The following is a 23,263-nucleotide window of genomic DNA, read 5'->3' on the forward strand; positions in this document are numbered from 1 at the left end:
CGGACAAGGGTTCCACAACCGTGGTACTTGATCGTCAGGAGTATGTGGCTGAGGGACTGCGTCAGCTTTCAGACAACACCACATACAAAGTTTGCCAAGGTAACCCCATTCCCGATGTCCAGGCGGAGCTTCAAGGAATCCTCAGAACCTTAGGCCCCCTGCAAAACCTTTCACCTGACTCCATCAACCTCCTGACCCCACCGACACCCCGCACCCCTACCTTCTACCTTCTTCCTAAAATCCACAAACCCAATCATCCCGGCCGCCCCATTGTAGCTGGTTACCAAGCCCCCACAGAACGTATCTCTGCCTACGTAGATCAACACCTTCAACCCATTACATGCAGTCTCCCATCCTTCATCAAAGACACCAACCACTTTCTTGAACGCCTGGAATCCTTACCCAATCTGTTACCCCCGGAAACCATCCTTGTAACCATTGATGCCACGTCCTTATACACAAATATTCCGCACGTCCAGGGCCTCGCTGCGATGGAGCATTTCCTTTCACGCCGATCACCTACCACCCTACCTAAAACCTCTTTCCTCATTACCTTAGCCAGCTTCATCCTGACCCACAACTTCTTCACTTTTGAAGGCCAGACATACCAACAATTAAAGGGAACAGCCATGGGTACCAGGATGGCCCCCTCGTATGCCAACCTATTCATGGGTCGCTTAGAGGAAGCCTTCTTGGTTACCCAAGTCTGCCAACCCAAAGTTTGGTACAGATTTATTGATGACATCTTTATGATCTGGACTCACAGTGAAGAAGAACTCCAGAATTTCCTCTCCAACCTCAACTCCTTTGGTTCCATCAGATTCACCTGGTCCTATTCCAAATCCCATGCCACTTTCCTTGACGTTGACCTCCACCTGTCCAATGGCCAACTTCACACGTCCGTCCACATCAAACCCACCAACAAGCAACAGTACCTCCATTATGACAGCTGCCACCCATTCCACATCAAACGGTCCCTTCCCTACAGCCTAGGTCTTCGTGGCAAACGAATCTGCTCCAGTCCGGAATCCCTGAATCAGTACACCAACAACCTGAAAACAGCTTTCGCATCCCGCAACTACCCTCCCGACCTGGTACAGAAGCAAATAACCAGAGCCACTTCCTCGTCCCCTCAAACCCAGAATCCCCCACAGAAGAACCACAAAAGTGCCCCACTTGTGACAGGATACTTTCCGGGACTGGACCAGATTCTGAATGTGGCTCTCCAGCAGGGATACGACTTCCTCAAATCCTGCCCTGAAATGAGATCCATCCTTCATGAAATCCTCCCCACTCCGCCAAGAGTGTCTTTCCGCCATCCACCTAACCTTCGTAACCTGTTAGTTCATCCCTATGAAATCCCCAAACCACCTTCCCTACCCTCTGGCTCCTATCCTTGTAACCGCCCCCGATGCAAAACCTGTCCCATGCACCCTCCCACCACCACCTACTCCAGTCCTGTAACCCGGAAGGTGTACACGATCAAAGGCAGAGCCACGTGTGAAAGCACCCACGTGATTTACCAACTGACCTGCCTACACTGTGATGCATTCTATGTGGGAATGACCAGCAACAAACTGTCCATTCGCATGAATGGACACAGGCAGACAGTGTTTGTTGGTAATGAGGATCACCCTGTGGCTAAACATGCCTTGGTGCACAGCCAGCACATCTTGGCACAGTGTTACACCGTCCGGGTTATCTGGATACTTCCCACCAACACCAACCTATCCGAACTCCGGAGATGGGAACTTGCCCTTCAGTATATCCTCTCTTCTCGTCATCCGCCAGGCCTCAATCTCCGCTAATTTCAAGTTGCCGCCACTCATACCTCACCTGTCTTTCAACAACTTCTTTGCCTCTACACTTCTGCCTCGACTGACATCTCTGCCCAAACTCTTTGTCTTTAAATATGTCTGCTTGTGTCTGTATGTGTGGATGGATATGTGCGTGTGTATACCTGTCCTTTTTTCCCCCTAAGGCAAGTCTTTCCGCTCCCGGGATTGGAATGACTCCTCACCCTCTCCCTTAAAACCCACTTCCTTTCGTCTTCCCCTCTCCTTCCCTCTTTCCTGATGAGGCAACAGTTTGTTGCGAAAGCTTGAATTTTGTGTGTATGTTTGTGTTTGTTTGTGTGTCTATCGACCTGCCAGCGCTTTCGTTCGGTAAGTCACCTCATCTTTGATTTTATATATAATTTTTCCCACGTGGAATGTTTCCTTCTATTATATATATATATATAAAACAAAGATGTGTGACTTACCAAATGAAAGTGCTGGCAGGTCGACAGACACACAAACATACACACAAAATTCAAGCTTTCGCAACAAACTGGTATATATATAATTTTTTCCCAATGCCATTCATTTCTCAAAGCTGATTTTTTGCGCGATGAAACTTTATTGTTTGTAGATCACTTTCTAATTTTTTCCGTGTTTTCCAGAGGGGGGCAACTGTCTGAAATATTTTTTCTAATTTAACAATAAAATTAAATAGAATTAATTTACAAAAATTTAGTTGGACAATTCTAACACGTTTTCAGAAACTACTTGTTTGAAAGGATATTCAGGGAAAAAACTTTCAGCATTCCATTTTTTGTATAAAAACTGCAGCCAATTTTCAAATTTTTACAGTTTTCTTTGAAGTAATGCATTGCATCGAACTTTTAGCAATTGATACCAACAGAATGTATATAAAGCAATAAAAATTGGTAAAAGTTCATATTAGATACAAAAGCAGTACACACAATCTCAGTTGACAACTAGATAATGGGTATCATGGCCTGGATGACTTGGCATGGAATGACCCTGCCACCTCCCTTTACACTAACATTCTAATACCCATGGCCTTATGGCTATTGAACACTACCTTTTTCAACATTTGATAGAGTCCAAAGCAACAACCTCCTTCCTAGTCATTATGACCAACTGTATCCCCACCCACAATTACTTTTCCTTTAAAGGCATTACCTACAAACAAATCCAGCATATGGCTATGGGCACCAGTGTGGCAAAATCCTACGCCAACCTGTTTATGGGCCATCAGGAGGAATGCTCCCTAAACACCCATAATCCCAAACCCCTCACCTAGTTCAGCCGCATTTATGACATCTGCATGATCTGACTCAAGGGTGAGGACACCCTATCCGCATACTTCAGAACCTCAACACCTTGTCCACCATTTGCTTCACCTGATCTTGCTCAACCCATCAAGCCACCTTGCTCGATGTTGACCTCCACCTCAAAGACAGCTATATCAGTACCTCTGTCCATATCAAACCTACCAACCACCAGCAGTACCTCCACTTCGACAGTTGCCACCCATTCCACACCAAGAAGCTCCTTCCATACCGTCTAGCCACCCATGACCATCACATCTGTAGTGACAAGCGATCTCTCTCGAAATATAACGAGGGTCTCACTGAGAACTTTACAGATAGTAATTACCCTCCCAACCTTGTACAAAAACAGATCCGCCATGCCTTATCTTTCCAGTCACCCACCGTCTCCCAAAGTCTCACTGTCCAGCCATGGAGGGGCATTCCCCCCCATGACTCAGCACCACCCAGGACTGGAGCAACTGAATCACATTCTCTGCCATGGTTTTGTCTGCCTCTCGTTGTGCCCTGAAATGAGAAATGTCCTACGCACTATCTTTCCCACCCCTCTCATAGTGGTTTTTCCACCGCCTACTGAACCTACACAATATCCTCGTCCATCCCTACACAACCCCTGCTCCCAACCCCTTGCCTCATGGATCATATCCCTGTAATAGACCTAGATGCAAGACCTGTTCTGTACATCCTCCCACCAATATCTACTCCAGTCTGATCACAAACATTACCTATCCCATCATAGGCAGGTCTGCTTGTGAAACCAGTCATGTGAATCACAAGCTATGCTGGAATCACTGTGCTGCATTCTATGTGGGCATGACAGCCAACAAGCTATCTGTCCGCATGAATGGCCACCGGCAAAATGAAGGCAAGAAACAGCTGGACCACTCTGTTTTTGATTTGAATTCTGGAATATTTGATTCGTCTTCTTTTGTGAAGGAATTTAGAAAAATCGTGTTCAGTAATTCTGCTTTAGTGGCACCGTCATCAAAAACGTCACCATAGTTATAGCGGGATGAAGGTATTGATTGCGTCTTCCCACTGGTGTAATTTATCTATGAACAGATCTCTTTGGGTTTTCTGCCAGATTTGGAGACTGAAGTTTGCGCTCAATTTCGAGCTTCTGTAAAACTTTGCAAATCTTGCAAGCTTTTGAATTTGGCATGCTTTTTTTGTTGCATCTGCAATAGTGTTCTGACTTGTTTTGTGTATCATGAGGGATCAGAACCATCTCTTATTAATTTATTTGGTATATATCTCTCAATTGCCATCGATACTATTTCTTTGAATTTAAACCACAACTGGTCTAAGCTTACATAGTCATGTCGGAAGGAGTGTAATCTCTCTCTTAGAAAGGTGATAAAGTAAATTTTTATCTGCTTTTTTAAGTAGGTGGATTTAGCATTTATTTTTGGTGGTTTTGGATGTTAAGGTATGCAGTCTAGCTAAAACAACCTTGTGGTCACTAATTCCTGTACCTGCCTTGATGCTGCCTATTTGGTCAGGATTGTTTGCTCCTCAGAGGTTGAGTATGTTTTTGCAACCATTTATACGTTGAGTGGGCTGCTGAATTAGTTGTTCAGAATAATTGTCTGAGAAGGCATTTAGTACAATTTCAGACAATGTTTTATGTCTATCACTGACTTTACACATGTATTTTCGCCAACACATTGACGGTAGATTATAATAACATAAGTGGGGTGCCTATTTCATATACGTGAGGTCTGTTCAAAAAAATCGGGAACTTTGTCCACAAATTTTTTCTGCACATACCTTTTACTTATTGTGCACGGTCCCCTTTGAAATACTATCTTCCACAATTGATATATCTCTCCCATAGCTGTTTCCACTTCTAGAAGCGGTCTTCGAATGCCTCTTGCTGGATTGCGTGAAGTGCCGTCAGCGAATTTTCTTTTATCTCGTCTGTCACAAATCTTCATTCTGTCAACAGGGTTTTCCACTGTGGAAATAAAAAGAAATGTCCCCAGGGGCCAGGTCTGGAGAGAGTGGAGGATGAGGCAGCGCAGTGATTTGGTTTTTTGTGCAGTAGTCACGCACCAACAGGGATGAATGTGCGGGTCCATTATCGTGATGGAAGAGCCATGAATTGTCTCGTCACATTTCAGGACATTTCCTTCTGACATTTTGTTGCAGGTGTTGCAGCATGTCCTAATAGCACCATTGATTAACAGTTTCTCCCTGTGCTGCGAATTCATGATAAACTAATCCTTTAAAGTCAAAGAAAACTATCGGCATGGCTTTGAAATTTGACCTGAACTGACAAGCTTACTTTGGTCTTGGAGAACCTTCCCTAACCTATTGTGAAGATTGAACCATGGTCTCAACATTATAACCGTAGACCCACGTCTCATCACAAGTTATGATTGTCTTAAGGAACATCTCATTCTCATTTGTGCAATCCGAAAGCTCTTCACAGATTGTGAGGCAAACGTCTTTCCGATGTTGACTCATGAGCCATGGGATGAACGTGCAGGATTTAATGACGTCATCCAGCTTAAATGTTATATTCTTCTGGAATCTTTCAGACAGGCAGTCTTCATTTGGCATGCAAAATTTTGTTGACGTTCCTGACATGAGCATCATCAGTTTAATGCAGATGCGTTGCTCCTCTAACTCTGCCATCTCGAAATTTTTAAATTGTGTGCCACAACATTCTACTCAATATGGCACTGAACAATAATTAACTGATATACAATAATGAAACTTTCAGCAGTTACACAGTAATCACGGGACTGTGCAGGGATGCTAACTGCATTTCGCTCCACTTCACCATTGGTACGAAATTACGAGTGTTCCAGAACTTTTTGAATAGACCTACTGTGACACTCTAGTTTCCTTTGAACTATTCAGCAGCTGTATCATCTGAGTCGGGTGGTGGGGGGTATTGGTAAGAGGAACCAATTATTAATTTATTCCAGTTATTAAGTATAATCTCTACCCATACTAACTCACAGGAACTATCTATTTTACTACCAGAATTACTACTTCTGACAACAGTAAACACTCCACCACCAACTGTATTTTCACCTGCCTCGAGATGACTGGGTGTTTGTGTTGTCCTCATCATTTCATCATCATCCAGGAAAGTGGCGAAATTGGACTGAGCAAAGATTGGATAATTGTACGGGCGCTGATAACCACGAAGTTGAGCGCCCCACAAACCAAACATCATCATCATCACCAACTGTATTTAACCTATCCTTCCTGAACACAGCTAGATCCTTTGTAAAAACTTCAGCTTAACTTATTTCTGGCCTTAGCCAGCTTTCTGTACACATAACAATTCGAGATTCATTGCTTTGTATTAGTGCTTGGAGTTCTGGTTCTTTTCCAACACAGCTATAATAGTTTACAGTTACAGCTTTGAATGTTCATATGTCTACCCTCTTCCTGTGTTGGTCCTGCACCCTTTGAAACTGAAGCCCATTCTGCACATTCCTGAGACATTCTAACCTAAAAAAATCACAAAGTCCCCTCCACATAGCCCCTGCTACTCATGTAGCTGCTTCCTGTGTGTATTGGACTCCTGATGAATTTAGCAGAACCCAGAAACCCACCAGCCAATGGCACAAGTTGAAGACTCTGCAACCTATACGGTTGCAGAACCATCTGTGCCTCTGATTCAGGCGCTCCACTCAGCTCTGTATCAAAGGACCACAGGTGGTTCCATTGACAATGCTGCAGATTGTGAGCTCCACCTTCCTCTCTTAAGCAAGACTGTGGCAGTTTTTACTACTTCAGCTAGCCACCCAAAACCAGAGAGAATCTCTTCCGATTCAAAGCGACATACATCGTTAGTTCCAACATAAGCCACCACCTGTAGTTGGCTGCACCCTGGGCTCTTTGTGGCATTCAGAAGCACCCATTCCACATCTGAAGTGACTCCTCTCAGTATGTATACAGAATGCACATTGGATTCCTTCCACTTTTTCGGGGTCATATCCATAAGGACCCCATTACATGCCTAACATTGGAGCTCCCACTTAACAGTAATCTCACCATCTGTGAATACCCAGACCTTGCAGTCCAAGAGGATTCCTTTGGAACGGGCCAAGGGACTTCTCTGGCTCAGGGACTTCGTCGGCCACAGTTAGTGTCCAAAACCTGTTCGTCAGATGGACTGGGGGGCCCTCCATTTGGTCCCTTGGAAAATCTTTCGCTGCCGGCGTGTGCAGGCATTACTCAAGAAGGCCACAGTAATGGATTGATAGGGAGACATGTGGGTCATGCTGGATGTCCTTTGGATCACCTTGTCAGGGCCTCCCCTCAGTGATGCCCATTGGCAACAGCCTCAAGCTGCATGGCCGAAGCCAGTACCGCCTGGAGCTGTGAGCAAGGGTCACCATCTCGGCTCACATCTGAACACTGCAATCACAGTGCCTATCCATACTAAAGATGGCCTGGTAAATACACAGAAATGCACAAAATATAGGAGTTGATGCTAAAAAACACTGATGCAATTTAAAATGAGTCACTTCTTATGAGAAGCTGTGTCAACTCACAGCTCTCTGATGGGCTGCTACTCCTGCTATGCAACACGACAAATGTGGTTATAAAGTTAAAAATAAAGTGCTGAATGCAGAAGTTAATTATGTGAGGGTGAATCAGATATAAACTGGAATTTTTGGTTTATATGCCTTATTTTAAATGGATAGTGGCACAGGCTAGCTCATTGTTGCTTTCATTGCCAGTGATTGTTCAGTGTGTCAGAGCAAGAGGTAGCATCATCTGTGTGCCTCGTGTTGTAATCAAGCTTCTGACAACAGAGTGCATACACCCATCTGAAATTTTGAGAGGACTTGTGGCATTGTTCGGAGGCAACACCCTTGGAAAGGCTCGGGTGTATGTATGGCAGAAACAGTTTTTACGAGAATGATAAAGAGTTGAGAATGCAACTCACCAACATTTCCCAAGGACCAGTGCGACTGACGAGCCAGCTTATTGAAGATTATCATCAAATAACAGTTGGTGAAATTGATACTGAGGTTGGCCTGAACTGCGGCAGTGCTCAGGCGATCATTATTGACAACTTTGGATTTCGAAAAGTGCCAGCAAAATGGGTGCCTTGTCTTCCCACTGCAGAGCCGTCCAAGCTCGAAAAAAATTTCAGGAATTGTTCTGTACCACACCTAGAACATCCTCCCTACAGTTTGGATGTATAGCCCTGTGATTTTCAATTGTTTGGACCAGTAAATGGAGCAGTTGGAGAGGACAGATTTGACGATGATGGCTGTCCAACTGTTTGTGCCCAGCTGGCTGCTGTCTGTCATGTTTATTTTATGAAAATGTGACCAAGAAACTTTGTATATGCTGCGGAGAATGCGTTTCCCCTTTCAGGAGACTATATAGAAAAATAGGTTCATTTATATGAATTTTTCTGAAGCTTAAATAAACTTTTAAAAACAATATTCCAATTTACATTTGATTCAGCTTCATGAGAGAGATGTCCAGCCATAGTCAGGCGAGTGGATGAAGTACTTTGTCTACTCACCTGAGGATGGCCGGACCTCTCTGGGCTGAAATATCATGGCAGATTGTTGATGCAGACCCGAAAATTACTGGAAAAAGAGATATACTTGTTGGATCATGATATAATAGCCAGAACTTGGTTGTAGGTAAATGATAAGGTTGCTTTATACACTGACATTTCCATAGCTATTGTATCTCCACATTTTAAAGTTAACTACCAGCAGTTTGTTTTTGCAGACCAAAACTTTGGCCTTAAGAGGTGAAAGCCCAATAAAAGCCAAAATTTTTGTTAAGAATAAAGTAAAAGAACAAGTTTTAGAGTTGTCATGTTAGTCATGTTTAGGACATGTGAAAGGTTTTGCAGCCAACGGCTCCTTCGTAATGCAGAAGGGTTGAAGGGAAAAGAGGAGGGAAGAAGGAAAAGGACTGGCAAGATTTAAGAAATGTGAAGAATTATGGAAATGTTGCCCAGAACCCTGATTCAGGGGAGACCTAATGGGGGAGGATGAGAAGGAAAGACTGGCGACTGCAGACTGCATGGGATGAGATTTGACAACCTGAGAGTTTAAAGGTGGAAGATAGGGTTATAAGCAATACAGAGATTACTGCCAAAACATCTTGCAAGAGATAGTATGAGTGGAAAGCTAAGTGTGTTATATGTGGTAGAGGTGAGGGGGGCGGAGAAAGATAGATAGGTCAGAAAATAAAACATGTAGAAAACTGAAAGGGATTGAAAAAAGAAATGGTTGCTGGGAAGGAATGTTGAGACCAAAAAAATTGACATAAATTAAGGTCAGGTGGGTGGCAAGAAACAAGGACGAAGATCTGATAAACATGACCGGAGGAACAATCCAGACAGCATGTGTGGTGAATCGGACACCAAAGTCACAACTGTTGTGTTGTAGAGCATTCTCTGCAACAGCATATTGTGTGCTGTCAGTATACACCCTCTGCCGATGCCCATTCATCCTAACTGATAACTTTTTGGTAGTCATACCAATATAAAAGGCCGAACAGTGTTCACATAATAGCTATTATATGATATGTGTCATTTCACAGGTGGCATTCCCTTTGATAGTGTATGTTTTATCAGTTACAGGGCTAGTATGGGTGATGATAGGAGGGTGCATAGGGCAAGTCTTATAATGTGTACTGTCACACAGAGGTAGGAGCTGATGCAGTCCCCAATAATCTGTCTTTCCTTCTTATCCCATCTGGCAACTCTCCCCTGACCCAGGGTTCTGAGCAATGGTTTCTGTAATTATACCCATTTCCTAAACCTCGCTTGGCCTTTTTCTTCATCCCTCTTTTTTCCCCTTCAACTCTACTGCCAGACAAAGGAACCACTGGCTCTGGAAGCTTGTCCATTTCCTTAACTTTCGGATATGTTTTCTCCTGCTGTCACTTGGAGAGTAGATTTAAAAAATCTATCCAAGTACACAACATTAAAAAATATCTTGGGGATCACTGCATTATAGTTATCAGATTTAGAAGCCGTCGATACAGTGAACTATGTTGCCTACAATATACAGTTAAGTTATCCACTGTCTGACACCAAAGATTATAAAGAAATTGTAGAGGCTGTAAAATATCCAGACCACCAGAAGTGTGATAAAAAAATGTGAAATAATGTGTTGCAGCACTTGAAGGATATGGCTATATCCAAGATAACCAGAAAAGCATTGTGATCCATTATGACAGCAAATATGAGGATGTCCCTGGAAAAGATGTGTTGACCAATGAGGAGCCAGAATATGCCAAGAGGCATGATGAAATAAATTGAAGCTGCATGGTAGGTAAGGCACTAACCTCACATTCAGGGGGAGCAGGTTCAAATCTCTATCCAGTTATCCAGATATAGGAATTCTGTGGTTTCTTTTAATCATTTGAGGCAAATGCTGATATGGTTTCTTTTAAAAAGCGAAGGAAAATTTCCCGTCCCAGCTTCATCCATTGTGCTAAGCTCCTGGAGTAGCTGTCAGAGCTGTACATTCCTGGAGTCAGTAAGTTAATAGTGACTGGTGCATAGTACATGGTAGTGTAATTGGACAATACATTAGCGCACCTTATGGAACACGAGGTCGCATGACTCAGACGACACTAAGCCAGTTGTGGCAGAATATCATAATGACTGCTGCAAACTCTACAATTCTGTAAAGATAACGTACCTTCGAGTGGAAAAATATGATAGGTGACTGAGATTGTGGACTGGGCTGTCAGCATAATTAGCAGCAATGGATAAAGACTTCCACTGCCTTCGCTGCCAATGGTAGCTGACCTGCAGGTGGCAGCACTCCTGAGTCTGCCCCATCAGGCAAAGCAGCAAAAGTAGTGGATGAAGACACACAAGGCACGGTGTTGCCTCTCCCACCACTGGGTACCACAGGAACAGTAATATGTTTCCATGCTGTCGCTTTATTGGTTTAGCCATCAGTTGTTACTTAAAATTATAATAAAAACTGCTATAAAGTCCTCACCTCTCCATTTCAGCCATTCAGTAAAAAAGTTCAGTGAAACCCAGGGCATGAAGAAATAACACAATATAAATTATGAATGTGGTATATCCCACTGGTAGATACAGCAACCTGATGAAGGCTACGTGTAAAAGTTGCTGAAACATTAATCTATGTTAAACATGATGAACTGGTCACACAATCAGAAAAGATTTATTGAAAAATAGGTTAATTATATTAGAAAGATATTTATGGAAACAGCAAAACATGTTACAAGTGTGAAAAAGGCAAAAACACTTCAAGTGTAACAAGGCGTCTACTAAATAGAAGGTGAGACTTAGAAGCCAATAATACTAGAAAAGAAGAGGACATTCTGAATGAAACATAATTTTGGAAATGTCTTCAAGATGAACAACTGAAAACAATAAGAATACAAAGAAAACAAAAGAGAAATTAACATTGGGTAGATGTCACATTTCAATCATAAAGTAGGCATGTGGCACTGTAACAGCAGAATAAAAATTGTAAAAGCATTCAAATATTTCATTAAACATTTGCATAGGCCAAGAGACGAAGAAAGGCAGACACGAGTACCAGAAAATCAGTTGAAACTAAGTTGACAAGGGATGAGATCAAATCAGTGGAGGAGGAATATTGCTGTTCAAAATGGTAATAGGAGAAGCAACAGTAAAAGCGAAATGGCAAGAAACTCCTTGGTGGAATGTTGAAACCAGTGAAGTATTACAAAGTATTAATAAGACTTTCAGGGAATGGTTTCAAAAGAAATCAAAAGATACTGGGGAAGAACATTGTATCCAGAAAAACAAAGCAAAAATCGGTAAAATAAGTAAAAAACAAATCCAACAGGGACTATGAGTGGGAAATAAAGTAATTACAGAACAGCAATATGCATGTAGACAGATGGCAGTAGTATCATGTACACAAGGTATAAAAGGGCAATGCATTGGTGGAGCTGTCACTTGTATTCAGGTAATTCATCTGAAGAGGTGTTTGACGTGATCATGGCCACGCACCGGGAATTAATAGTCTTTGAATGTGGAATGGTAGTTGGAGCTAGACACATGGACATTCCATTTCAGAAATCAATAGGGAATTCAATATTCCAAGATCCGCAGTGTTAATAACGTGCTGAGAATGTGGTATTACATTTGAGGCATTACCCCTCATTACAGACAATGCAGTGGCTGACAGCCTTCACTTAACGTCCAAGAGCAGCGGCATTTGCACAGAGTTGTCTGTGCTGACAGACAAGCAACAATGCATGAAATAACCGCAGAAATCAATGCAGCATGTACGATGAACATATCTGATAGGACAGTGCAGCAAAATTTGGCATTAATGGCGACAGCAGCAGACAACTGCAGCACCTCTCCTGGGCTCATGACCATATTGGTTGGACTCTTGATGACTAGAAAACTGTGATCTGGTTGGATGAGCCCCAATTTCTTTGGGTAAGAGCTGATGGTAGGATTTGAGTGTGGCGTAGGCCCTACGAAGCCATGGACCCAGATAGTCAACAAGGCAAGTAATGCCATATAAGGTGTATAAGGTATAAAACTGAAGAGAATGTGCTAGGAAATGATGGTGTTTCAATAGAAATTGTTGATAATGGAGGCAATGTGATAAAAAATAAATGTACAAATTGTGTACACGTTATCTCTAATTCTGCAAGCTTGAACAGTGATGTAATTGTTATATTTCAGATTAAAGGAAACAGACAAGAAAAATGAACTGTAGACGTGTCAGTCTAATAACCATCAAATTGTCAGATGTAGGGAGTAAAAATAAGTTTAATATAAAAAAGGAGGAGGAGGCTTTGAGTGCATATAGCACAATTGACCATTTATAACTGGTGAATAGAGAAATGCATGTTGATTACCACTTTGTCTGGGAGTCATAGATGTTGAGGAAGCTTGTAATTCCATTTTAAGAAAATCTGTACTGAGTGGCCATGTGATAACAAAGCATTGGTTCAACTGATTTTAAAATATTGGAGATTTTGTACATAAATGCTGCTGCATTCATTAGATTTAATGAGGGTAGTGGAAAAGAAAATAGGAGTAAGGGAAGGATGTTTCATGCAACATAATTATTCCCAGCTGCCCTAGAGGAAGTTACAGGTCCATAAATTGGGAAAGAGGAGAAGAAATAGGTATCAACCCTATTAAAAACAAAGGAGGGGGGGGATGTTCTTTACATCCACCTTTTGAAAATATTGTAATCTAGTCAGTTACTTTATATTGTAAAATATTTTTTTTAGAATGAATTCCGCTACCAGATTCCATAAATGTTGTAAATTTTTTTAAGTAAACCTAACCCAAAAATTTAATACTTAGTAGCAGATCTTACTTTCGCCAGCGAATGTAATATTCAGTATTTCCAGATTCAGGACCTTACACACCAATATGTTTTTACTAGTATGTTGTGAGTAAAAGGCAAGAACAATGAACAAAATTTGTATTTTATAAATTCTTGTTTTAGGTTGGGCATGAAGTCCCTCCAAGCTGTTAAAGTATGTTATTGAAAGTGCCTTGATATTGTCAAGTGTTGCCAAAAGATATTTCCAGGTTTTGGCCCTACTTACACATCAGTATCTCTTTAGAAAATATGTTTATAAATAAGTCAACAAAAATTAATGATTTTTTTAATGTTTTTAGGATGTGGGTGACATAAATACCCCCCTTGTGTTAAGAAAAATGTGTTGATATTGCCAGATTAATGGACCATATGTGAACCGCCTTCATTATGTAGATGTTGTTGGCTGTCTCATGGAGATAAACTTCAACTGGTTATGGAAAATCTTAATAGAATTAGCTTGAAAGTAGACCTAGAAATCAATTATAATAACTCTAAAATAATGTATAACTACCTCATTGAAAAGATAGTTTAAATTAACAAGGAAGACATAGTCAGTTGATAGCTGTTTTGTATTTAGCACAATAGGATATAACAGCTGGATGGCAAGGAAATTAAATAAACAGAAGAGTCAAAATGGCCTTGAGTGTTTTTGGTAAAGTAAATAATGTTTGGACAAAAGCTTACAGTGCATCTGATATTGAAGGTTTATGATCTGTATGTATAACCAGTTTTGACTTAATACTGTCAGATGTGAGATTTTACGTGAAAAACATTAAAAAGAATAAAATGAGGGTAGGTTACTGAGCAGTATAGACATGTGAATTACTGTGAGAGATAAAAAGACAGGCAAGTTGATCATGAAATAATACGAATAACAATAAATAATTATGACTGTGATGAAAATAAGTGGTGGTTAGCAAGAGGTGTAGTCATGTGAATGGATGGTAGATGGGCCAAGTAAGTTCATTGCTGGATTCCAAGAGATAGAAAAAGTTTGAGATTTCAGTGTAACAGGAGCTGAGATGATGACATTAGGAAACCTGCAGTAACAACATAGATGTGTTTGGCTGAACACCATACTGCATGGAAAAGTCTAGAGGAAGCATTATTCATTAGTCCGTGTTGATGTTGATCAGTGGAAACAAAAACGAGAAAATGAATCCATATGTTTCATTTGCATATAATGCAAAAAATTCCCATATTCTATATGATCTCACTTAAAAGGTCTCAGATGAGTGCAAGATACAAATTTGCCATTGTATTCCTTACCCTGTTTGTAACATATGCTGTTATCATTCCATTGTTAATGGAGCACATGTGCATATTGTTTTTTCATGAGGCACAGAGCAATAGAGCCATCTTTACTGCAAAAACTGCTCTCACTATGCAGATCTGATGGCAGATAATAATCTTCAAAAATGTATTTTTTAGTGTTTTTCAATTTCTGAATGCACAGTCCAGGAGTTTGTGTCATGGACTCAGAATCCTGACATTGAAGATACCATGCAAGGTAACTACATGAACTTGTCCAACTGCCAGGCCAAAAATATTCTTAAACATGATAACTTAATATCACTCAACTTCTGACTCACTCCACTCTATAGCACTGAACTCAACAATATACAGAGGGGGAGGGAAGACTATGTTCTCTTGTATGCATCATCCTGTAGTGTTCTGTTCAAGGGTTTTGAATAAAATGAACATTATTTTACTACTCATGTTCTTCCATTTCTTCCTTGTTTTCCTTAACTGCAGAAAAAAAAAAAGTTCTGAAGTTTCTTCCGTTTCATTCATTTCTGGGTTCTTGTAAGCCTGATATATTATGTGCTTGCTTGTGTAATATAAAGTATTGCTTTGTGCAGTGAATTTTAATGACTTCTAATTGTCTATCTTCAGGGCAAGTTGTGAACATCATTCGCGAGTCAGCAACATCCCGAGCGCAGAGCCAGGGCCGTGTTTTGACATCTCATATAACAATACCTGCATCATACAGTTCAGGAATTACATTGGTTATCAGCAGAGAATCTCCTTTCTATGAAGAACTGAAAAATTCACCTTCCTCACACTTTTATGCTTGATGTCTCCTCCCAGGTGAAGTGTACAGATTATACATTTACATTGTGGAACATGTGTAAAACAAATTATTTTCAGAGTACAACTTCCTTTTTTATTTAGTGCTAGATATAATGTAAAAAGGCATTGAGCATGCTTTATATTCTATGTTATATGATTTTTTAAAGTTTTGTTTTGTGGCAAATTTTGATATTGGATGAAGATGTGAAAATGTATTTGGAAGTGGCACATAAAGCTCATCTTGCTGAAACCCAAGCCAATCAACCTGTAGGCAACCGTACCAATTTTCTGTTTTGTCCCACTTTCTCAGCAATTTGCAGTTGAGTCTAGTTGTAATGTGTTGGGAATAGTTTAATTATCACATATGTAAATTTTTCTTTTGTTTTTCCTTATGACAAATACAGAGCATTCCTAATGATCCTTTTTGACTCAGAATGCCGGTTAACATGAAATACCCAACACTGTTCATAAAATAGCTGTTTATTTTCTTGTAATTACTTGCTGTACTGTCAAGGAAATGTGTTTTATGTGAGGGCAAACTAGCTTGTTGTAAATCATCTTCCTCTTTGCATTAAAGTGTCTTACATTCCTTCCCCCCCCCCCCCCCCCCCCACCACCACCACCACCACCACCACCACCACCACCACCACCAAGGTTTGCCTAGTTGTGTTTCATGATGTTAATGTGACAACCAGTGATATTTATTCTTTTGTTCTCTCATACAATATAGTAAACATTTGGAATTTGCCTTTTGATTCCAAAGCTTACCCTTGCCCAATACAATTTTTCTGCTAAACATGCTCCCCAGCCTTCTTTAATTTGGGTTGGAAATAGGTTACCTGTAATGATGTGGCTGATTGCTGTGACAAAGGCATAAATATGGGTTAATCTGTAGCTTTTAAAATCTATTGCTAGTTACATAAAATAATAACTTATTTTTGTTCTTTTTGTGTGGAAACTTATCAAAGAAGTGAAGGGTGAAATCACACTTCGTCTTGCATGTTTCACATCAGAACATGGTTTCTCTACTTCGGCCTCTATTAATGTCTTCTGCTAAAAGACATACAGCCCTTTGTTGAGTCATTTTCATTTGGAGTTATAAATGGTGTCAGAAGATGACAGTCTTCCTCTCTTTCCTCAATTCCTTTTCATAACGTTCCCCACAAGCTGAGTGATGAGATTACTCTTATAAGAAGAAGGGCTCTCCTGTCTTCTTCATATCTTATGACTAAAAAATATAGCTGTCCTCAACTACAACTTCCATAAATTATAGGAACATGTTTTCCAACATTTGTAGTACCTCCATGTAAACACACGACATCCACAGTTCTACCGAGTCTTCCAGTTCCCTTGATCTGTGGCAGGAGAAACTAAATGCAGCATCCAAAATATTGGGAAAATTGGGTAGCCAATATTTGGTACAATGGTCAAGTAACTGCACCTTCAAATTCAGAGCCATGTTCATTATTACACCAAAGAATGACAATTTTTTCTAGTAAACATCTTCCTGTGAGTGAATATTTTGTTGATGGCATCATCTTCAATATTTTTTTCCACTGGGTACGTACAGGTCGCAATCTGTTTTGCTACTAATTTTCTCATTGTGTGAAAACTAGAAATTTTTTAGCTCTGTTGTTTGAACGCTTTTAGAAAGCTTGAATCTTTGCTGGCTGACAAGATCAAAAACTTGATTATCTCATAATAAACCTTTCAATTATATGCACTGTTGTCGCTTTCTTCTCCATCGCTCACTGCAGACAAGGGAGGAAAAAAGTCTTTCATCTTCAGCATCTTCCAAATGCCACAGCATGTGGTAGTTACAAACATTGTTAATACATATCATTTTTATACAAGGAAGAACCATGGAATAAAGACACAGTGACCACTTACATGCATCAAAACCTGTCATGCTGTGAAATATTGTGTGCTATTTGCTCTATGGAAGCAGAAAATTTGGTTGGAAAGGGGGAAAACTTTACCCAGGAGAACTTATATCAAATGACCACCACCATACTTGTTTTATCACATGTTTCCACTTGGTGAACACAAGAGTGCCTGCAACTTGCCCACATCTTTTATTGAAATACTTTTCTTGACTGTATCCCATATTCTGATCTTCATGTGTTCTTTAAGAATTTATAGGATGAAATCAACATCTAATAGCAAAGTATTGTACTTCAAAGTCTGGAGCCATTAGTACTACCAGTAGAGCACATCTTTGTTACACCCAGCTTGTCATTGCGACTTTCAGTATTCTGCATGTTTTAGTTGTTGTCAAACTCCCGTCATCTGTTCCCTGTTTCATTTCCAGTTCTTGTTGCCAGAGTATTGCTGGACCATAAAAATCTCACTCTATTTTGTACAATGTTTTTTCTGTTTAGTGTTTACACAAATTTATTCATTTTCTGAGAATCAGTAATGGCTTTGTGCCTTACTTTGCTCTGTGATTAAAATGTACATAGATCATCAAATCTGCTGCTATGCTGCAATGGACAACCACTGGCCTGTCAATTCATTTGAGCTCTAGCAAAGATAATTTGATAATGAGATATTACCTATTATTTAACATGCTCTTAATATATCCTTGGCCACATTTAATAGCTCCAGCTCTTGTTTGATTGTAACCGTTTTCCAGAGCTGACATTTGGCAAAGACTGAACCCATTCTCCAGAGCAAAACAGATCCTAATTTTCTGCCTGCTATTATCAATAAAGTTCTGTAGTTAGAATAAGAACTTGCATGCATAGAAAATTTACAAGAAGTGTTTGAGAGTTGTATTAACAGAATTAACCAAATGCTTGGTTCTCTTATGTTAGAAAAAAAATATTTTATTGCCCATTCTGTCTGAAAAAATAGTCATCTGATATGCAAATAATAAATATTAATGTCTGTGAAAGATTAAGAGAGAAAGGTTGCTTCAATGAGAATGACAGAAAAAAAACACAGTTCAGAAATTGAATAATTTATTCCACAGAAAGGAAACTATGCACAAGCATACAATCCAAAACTAATATTAACTGGATATCTGAAGTTGTTTACACACTGTATATTTCATCCACAGGCATAGTTTCCAGCATTTTCCATTCTGAATTAAATTATATAAGTAAAATGAGAAAGAGAGCCATATTATTAACTTAAATGTAGATGAAAAGGTTGTACTTGCAACAATTTAAAGGTCAGTGAAATTCAGCAGGAAAACATTTGTATAATTTAATCAGGATTTAAGGTACTAATGTTTTTGACCTAGTACAATGAAGAAAGAAAAGTAGAAAGGAAAATTTGAAGTTAGGATTGCGTCTCATATTGAAGTGAGAGTGTAAATGGTTATTTATGCTACACTTATCAACAAGAGACAGCCCTGCTCTTGTCATCTGTGTACTATCATTCTCGCCCTTTGTACTTATGAAATGAAGCTTTGTATCCTGTGAACTTTTCTTTTAATATTTCATCTGTTATTAATGCCTTCTAGATTTTGCTCTTGTCAATGTTATTAATAGTTTCACTGTTAGAGAAATGGGTGAGATGCCTTCTTGGAGAAGCTGTTGTGGAGTGGAAAATGATGGACAGAAAATGCTATTTCATATGCTCGCAAAGGCTCATTATATTACAGTATTCCTGAATTATCTAATTACTTGTGTTTACAGGTGAGATACTGATTAGTTAAATATACTATAAGTAAGCTTTTGGCTTTTATTTATGTGAAAGATTTTGGGAAAGTTGTCTACAAAAGTTTTTTTTTTTCTTACCTATGACCCCTTATCACACTTCAAAGTTAAAGTTTTATCACCTTGTGAGAGGCAGCTGACTCAAATTCATGGAAGCTTTGCTCTGGAGATTCTTTTAAATGTATGTCTTGTTTTGTTATTGTATAAAGAATCATCTTATCAATTACTTTGTGTATCAAATTATTGTGAGGAAGTAAATAAACAGTAGATACTGGTTGCAGGAAAACCAGATGCTAATAATGCTTCTTTACAGAAAGTGGCTAATTCTGCTATTTGATGTTGTATTTTGTGCAAGGTATGAAGATAAAATGTTGTTACTGTACATCTGTTGTGAAACAAGATATGAACATCTATTTTCTCCTTTTAATTGCCAAATAGTGTTGATTTGAGTCAATGGTATGTGACAAATAATTGAAAAAAATAGAGAGTGAACGGCAGTTGTTTATGTGCCATGAGATTGTAATTTTGACTGAAATCATATCATGTAAGTTTTTGTGTATGTATTTTAAAATGCTTATACAAGATTATAAAATGAAAGCACAAGTTAAATGTAGTCTTATATATTTTAGAAAGAAAATTTGCTTTTATACCAAAGAACCAGAGGATGGCAACACCTTGTAGTTTGTAGATATGATGTTACTGCTGCCATTGCATATACCAAACATATATTATATTGAATGATGATGAAATAAATGTGTCATAAAATTGTACTGGCTATACTTTTGAAGACTTGAATCTAAAAACTGTATTTGCTTGAAAATATCTTCTTTGAGAGCAGCTACTAATCGTATGCAAAGTCAGAGTGAAGATGGAGGCAAACAAAATTATTGCTTTGTTATAGATACAAAATAAAATATCATGCATATGAGAATGAATGATTTGTTATTGTGTCACTGTCTGCAATTATTCCTCTCTGTCACATTTCAGGACCATATTCTCCATATAATAGTACAATTTCCTTAGAAACCTGGAAGCAATCTGTTGATAGTTGCCGTTCGTATTACTCTCAGATGATGAAAAGTTGAATTTTTTATATTACTTGTCCTGGAATGTGTAATTTAGATGGGAAAGTTGTGAATGACTATCATATACTTGAATCCAGGATTGAAGATGCAGCTGTTTCATGATTTTAAAGGGCCAGTGACATCACAGAAATGTATACCATTCAAGTCAATACAGAAACTCAACAGAAGGATGAAACCCAAGCAGAATATTCCAAGATGCTCATCTGGAGGGAAATTACAGGACCACATGGCTGACTGCCTCATATAAAGTCTTATCATATGATGCTTTTGGGTCAGATGTCTTAGTGTAACTGTTTTAATAACTCAAAAACCTATGTTATTGTTTTAATATGAGTGACTGAGATTAGTGCACATTGAATGTAACGCCCTGTTAGTGTTGCTAACCATGAGATTTATTCATTTACTCAATGCACCAGTTACCAAGAATAAAATGGTCTACAAATAATAAAACCGTTTTCATAGAATAAACTCGTTTGCACTAAGATGAGCAAAGAGTACTGTGAAAATAGGTTCTCGTACTTTGCTCCTCTCGAATAGGACCCAAGTGCAGATGAGGTTAACATCCCAAGATATCTGACACAAGTCACTTCCATGAGAAGCTGCAGTGTAGTTTTGAAATTGTGTGCTCTCAGTTTATATTCAGTTGTGTTCTCTGTGGTGATGGCCTTTTCACTGTCACAAACGTTTCCACCTCACATGATGTTCAAGAGAATTCAGTACCAGAATGAATATATTAGCCTATCTGATAGGATTTTCCTGCTCAGTACTAGCTTTATTTGCCTTGCAATTAGAGTATAAGGATATACTTTATGTAGTGAAACTTATATTTACAAATTTTGTGTTTGTAATTTATAAACATGCTCTATGGAACTTAGATTGGAAGGTTTGAGCTGACCAGTTATTAAACAGAATTATTTGCTGCTGAAGATGCTCAGCTATGAGTTGAGCTGAGTGTGAATGAGAATTGCAGTCCATCTACATCTACATCTATACTCTGTAAACCACCATGAAGTGCATGGCAGAGGGTATGTCCCATTGTACCAGTTATTAGGGTTTTCTTCCTGTTCCATTCACATATGGAGCGCAGGAAGAATGATTGGTTGAATGCCGCTTTGTGTGCAGTAATTAATCTAATCTTATCCTCACGATCCCTGTGTGAGCAATACATATGGAGTTGTGGTATATCCCTAGAGTAACCATTTAGAGCTGGTTCTTGAAACTTTGTTGGTAGACTTTCTCAGGATAGTTCATGTCTAACTTCAAGAGTCTGCCATTTCAGTTTCTTCAGTATCTCTGTGACGCACTCCCCTGGATTAAACAAAACCTGAGAACATTCATATTGCCCTTCTCCGTATATGTTCAATATCCCCTGTTAGTACTATCTGGTAAGGGGCCCACACACTTGAGAAATATTCGAGAATGGGTTGAATGAGTAATTTGTGAGCAATCTCTTCAGTAGACTGATTGCACTTCCCCAGTTTTCCATGTGATCATTCCATTTAATATCCCTATAAAGTGTTACATCCAGGCATTTGCACGAAATGGCCAATTCCAGCAGTGACTCCTTGATATTATAGTCATAGGATGCAATGTTTTTTATATTGTGAAGTGCACAGTTTTACATTTCTGAACATTTAGAGCAAGCTGCCAGTCTCTGCACCGTGTTGAAATCTTATCAAGACCTGACTGAATATTTATGTAGCTTCTCTCAGATAGTACTTCAATATAGATAACTGCATCATTTACAAAAAGCCTGATTTTACTATTAATATTTTCTGCGAGGTCATCAATACACAATATGAATAGCAAGGGTGCCAACACACTTCCCTGGGGCACACCTGAAGTTACTTCTACATCTAATGCTGACTCTACAGCCAGTATTACATGATGTTTCCTCCCTACCAAAAAGTCCACAGTCCAGTCACAAATTTCACTTGATACCCCATATCATCATACCATAAGCGTAGGTGTGGTACTGCGTCAAATGCTTTTCGGAAATCAAGAAACACTGCATCTACCTGGTTGCCTTGATCCAAAGCTTTCAGTACGTCATGTGAGAAAAGTGCGAGTTGGGTTTCTTATGATTGATGTTTTCGAAAACCGTAATGGTTGGCATTGAGGAGGTCATTCTGTTCAAGATACCTCATTATGTTTGAGCTCAGAATAACAAATCAATGTCAGGTATATTGGGCGATAGTTTTGTGGATTGCTTCTACTACCCTTCTTGAAGATGGGTGAGACCTGTGCCTTTTTCCAAGAATTGGGCATGACTATCTATGACAGATTACTGTGGGAAGAGGGCTAACTCAGCTGCAAATTCAGTATAGAATTTTACAGGTATTCCATTGGGCCCTGGAGCTTTTTTCAATTTTAACGATTTCAGTTGTTTCTCAATACCACTGGCGCTAATACATATTTCATTCATCCTTTCAGTGGTAAGAGGATTAAATTGGGACAATTCTCCCTGGTTGTCCTTTGTAAAGGAACATTTGAAAACAGAGTTAAGCATTTCAGATTTTGCTTTGTTACCCTTAACTTCAGTTCCTGTCTCATACGCTTGGGACTGGACACTAACTTTGGTGCCACTAACAGGCCTTAGATATGACCAGAATTTCTTTGGGTTCTGGGAAAGATCATTTGACAATATGCTGCTACAGTATTGCATTATAGTTCATCACCTACTGTATAAGAACATTTGCAATTTCAATGAAGCTAATCTCTAAAAAGATATACCATTACAGTTTCACATGAAGGTCCTTGCATCTATATTAGGATACACTTTCCACCACTCAACAGTCACAATGGAAGGCATCTACTTACAAACATTTGATGGATGATAAAATGATCTGGCTTCTTGCCAAATGAATATAAATATGCTGTGTGAGGAGTATGGTTCTTTATTGATCTGCTGTGTGGTATAAATGTTGGCTTGTTCCCTGCAAATACACCTTCCTATGATTAGCCGTGAGCAGTAACCATGTACACATGCCTCTGCTAGTATAG

General features: G+C 39.4%; 1 protein-coding gene across 1 annotated transcript in view; it reads left to right on the forward strand.

Annotated features, from left to right (window-relative positions):
- Positions 1 to 16,125, forward strand: part of LOC126484039 (uncharacterized) — an 81,989-nt gene extending 65,864 nt beyond the window's left edge. The window contains exon 5 of the mRNA XM_050107374.1: positions 15,334 to 16,125. Within this exon, the coding sequence (XP_049963331.1) occupies positions 15,334 to 15,515 (182 nt within the window). The 3' untranslated portion in view covers positions 15,516 to 16,125. The remainder of the gene's footprint in view (positions 1 to 15,333) is intronic.
- The last annotated feature ends 7,138 nt before the right edge of the window (positions 16,126 to 23,263 follow it).

This window comes from Schistocerca serialis, chromosome 6 (genome assembly GCF_023864345.2).
Source record: "Schistocerca serialis cubense isolate TAMUIC-IGC-003099 chromosome 6, iqSchSeri2.2, whole genome shotgun sequence".
NCBI lineage: Eukaryota > Metazoa > Arthropoda > Insecta > Orthoptera > Acrididae > Schistocerca > Schistocerca serialis.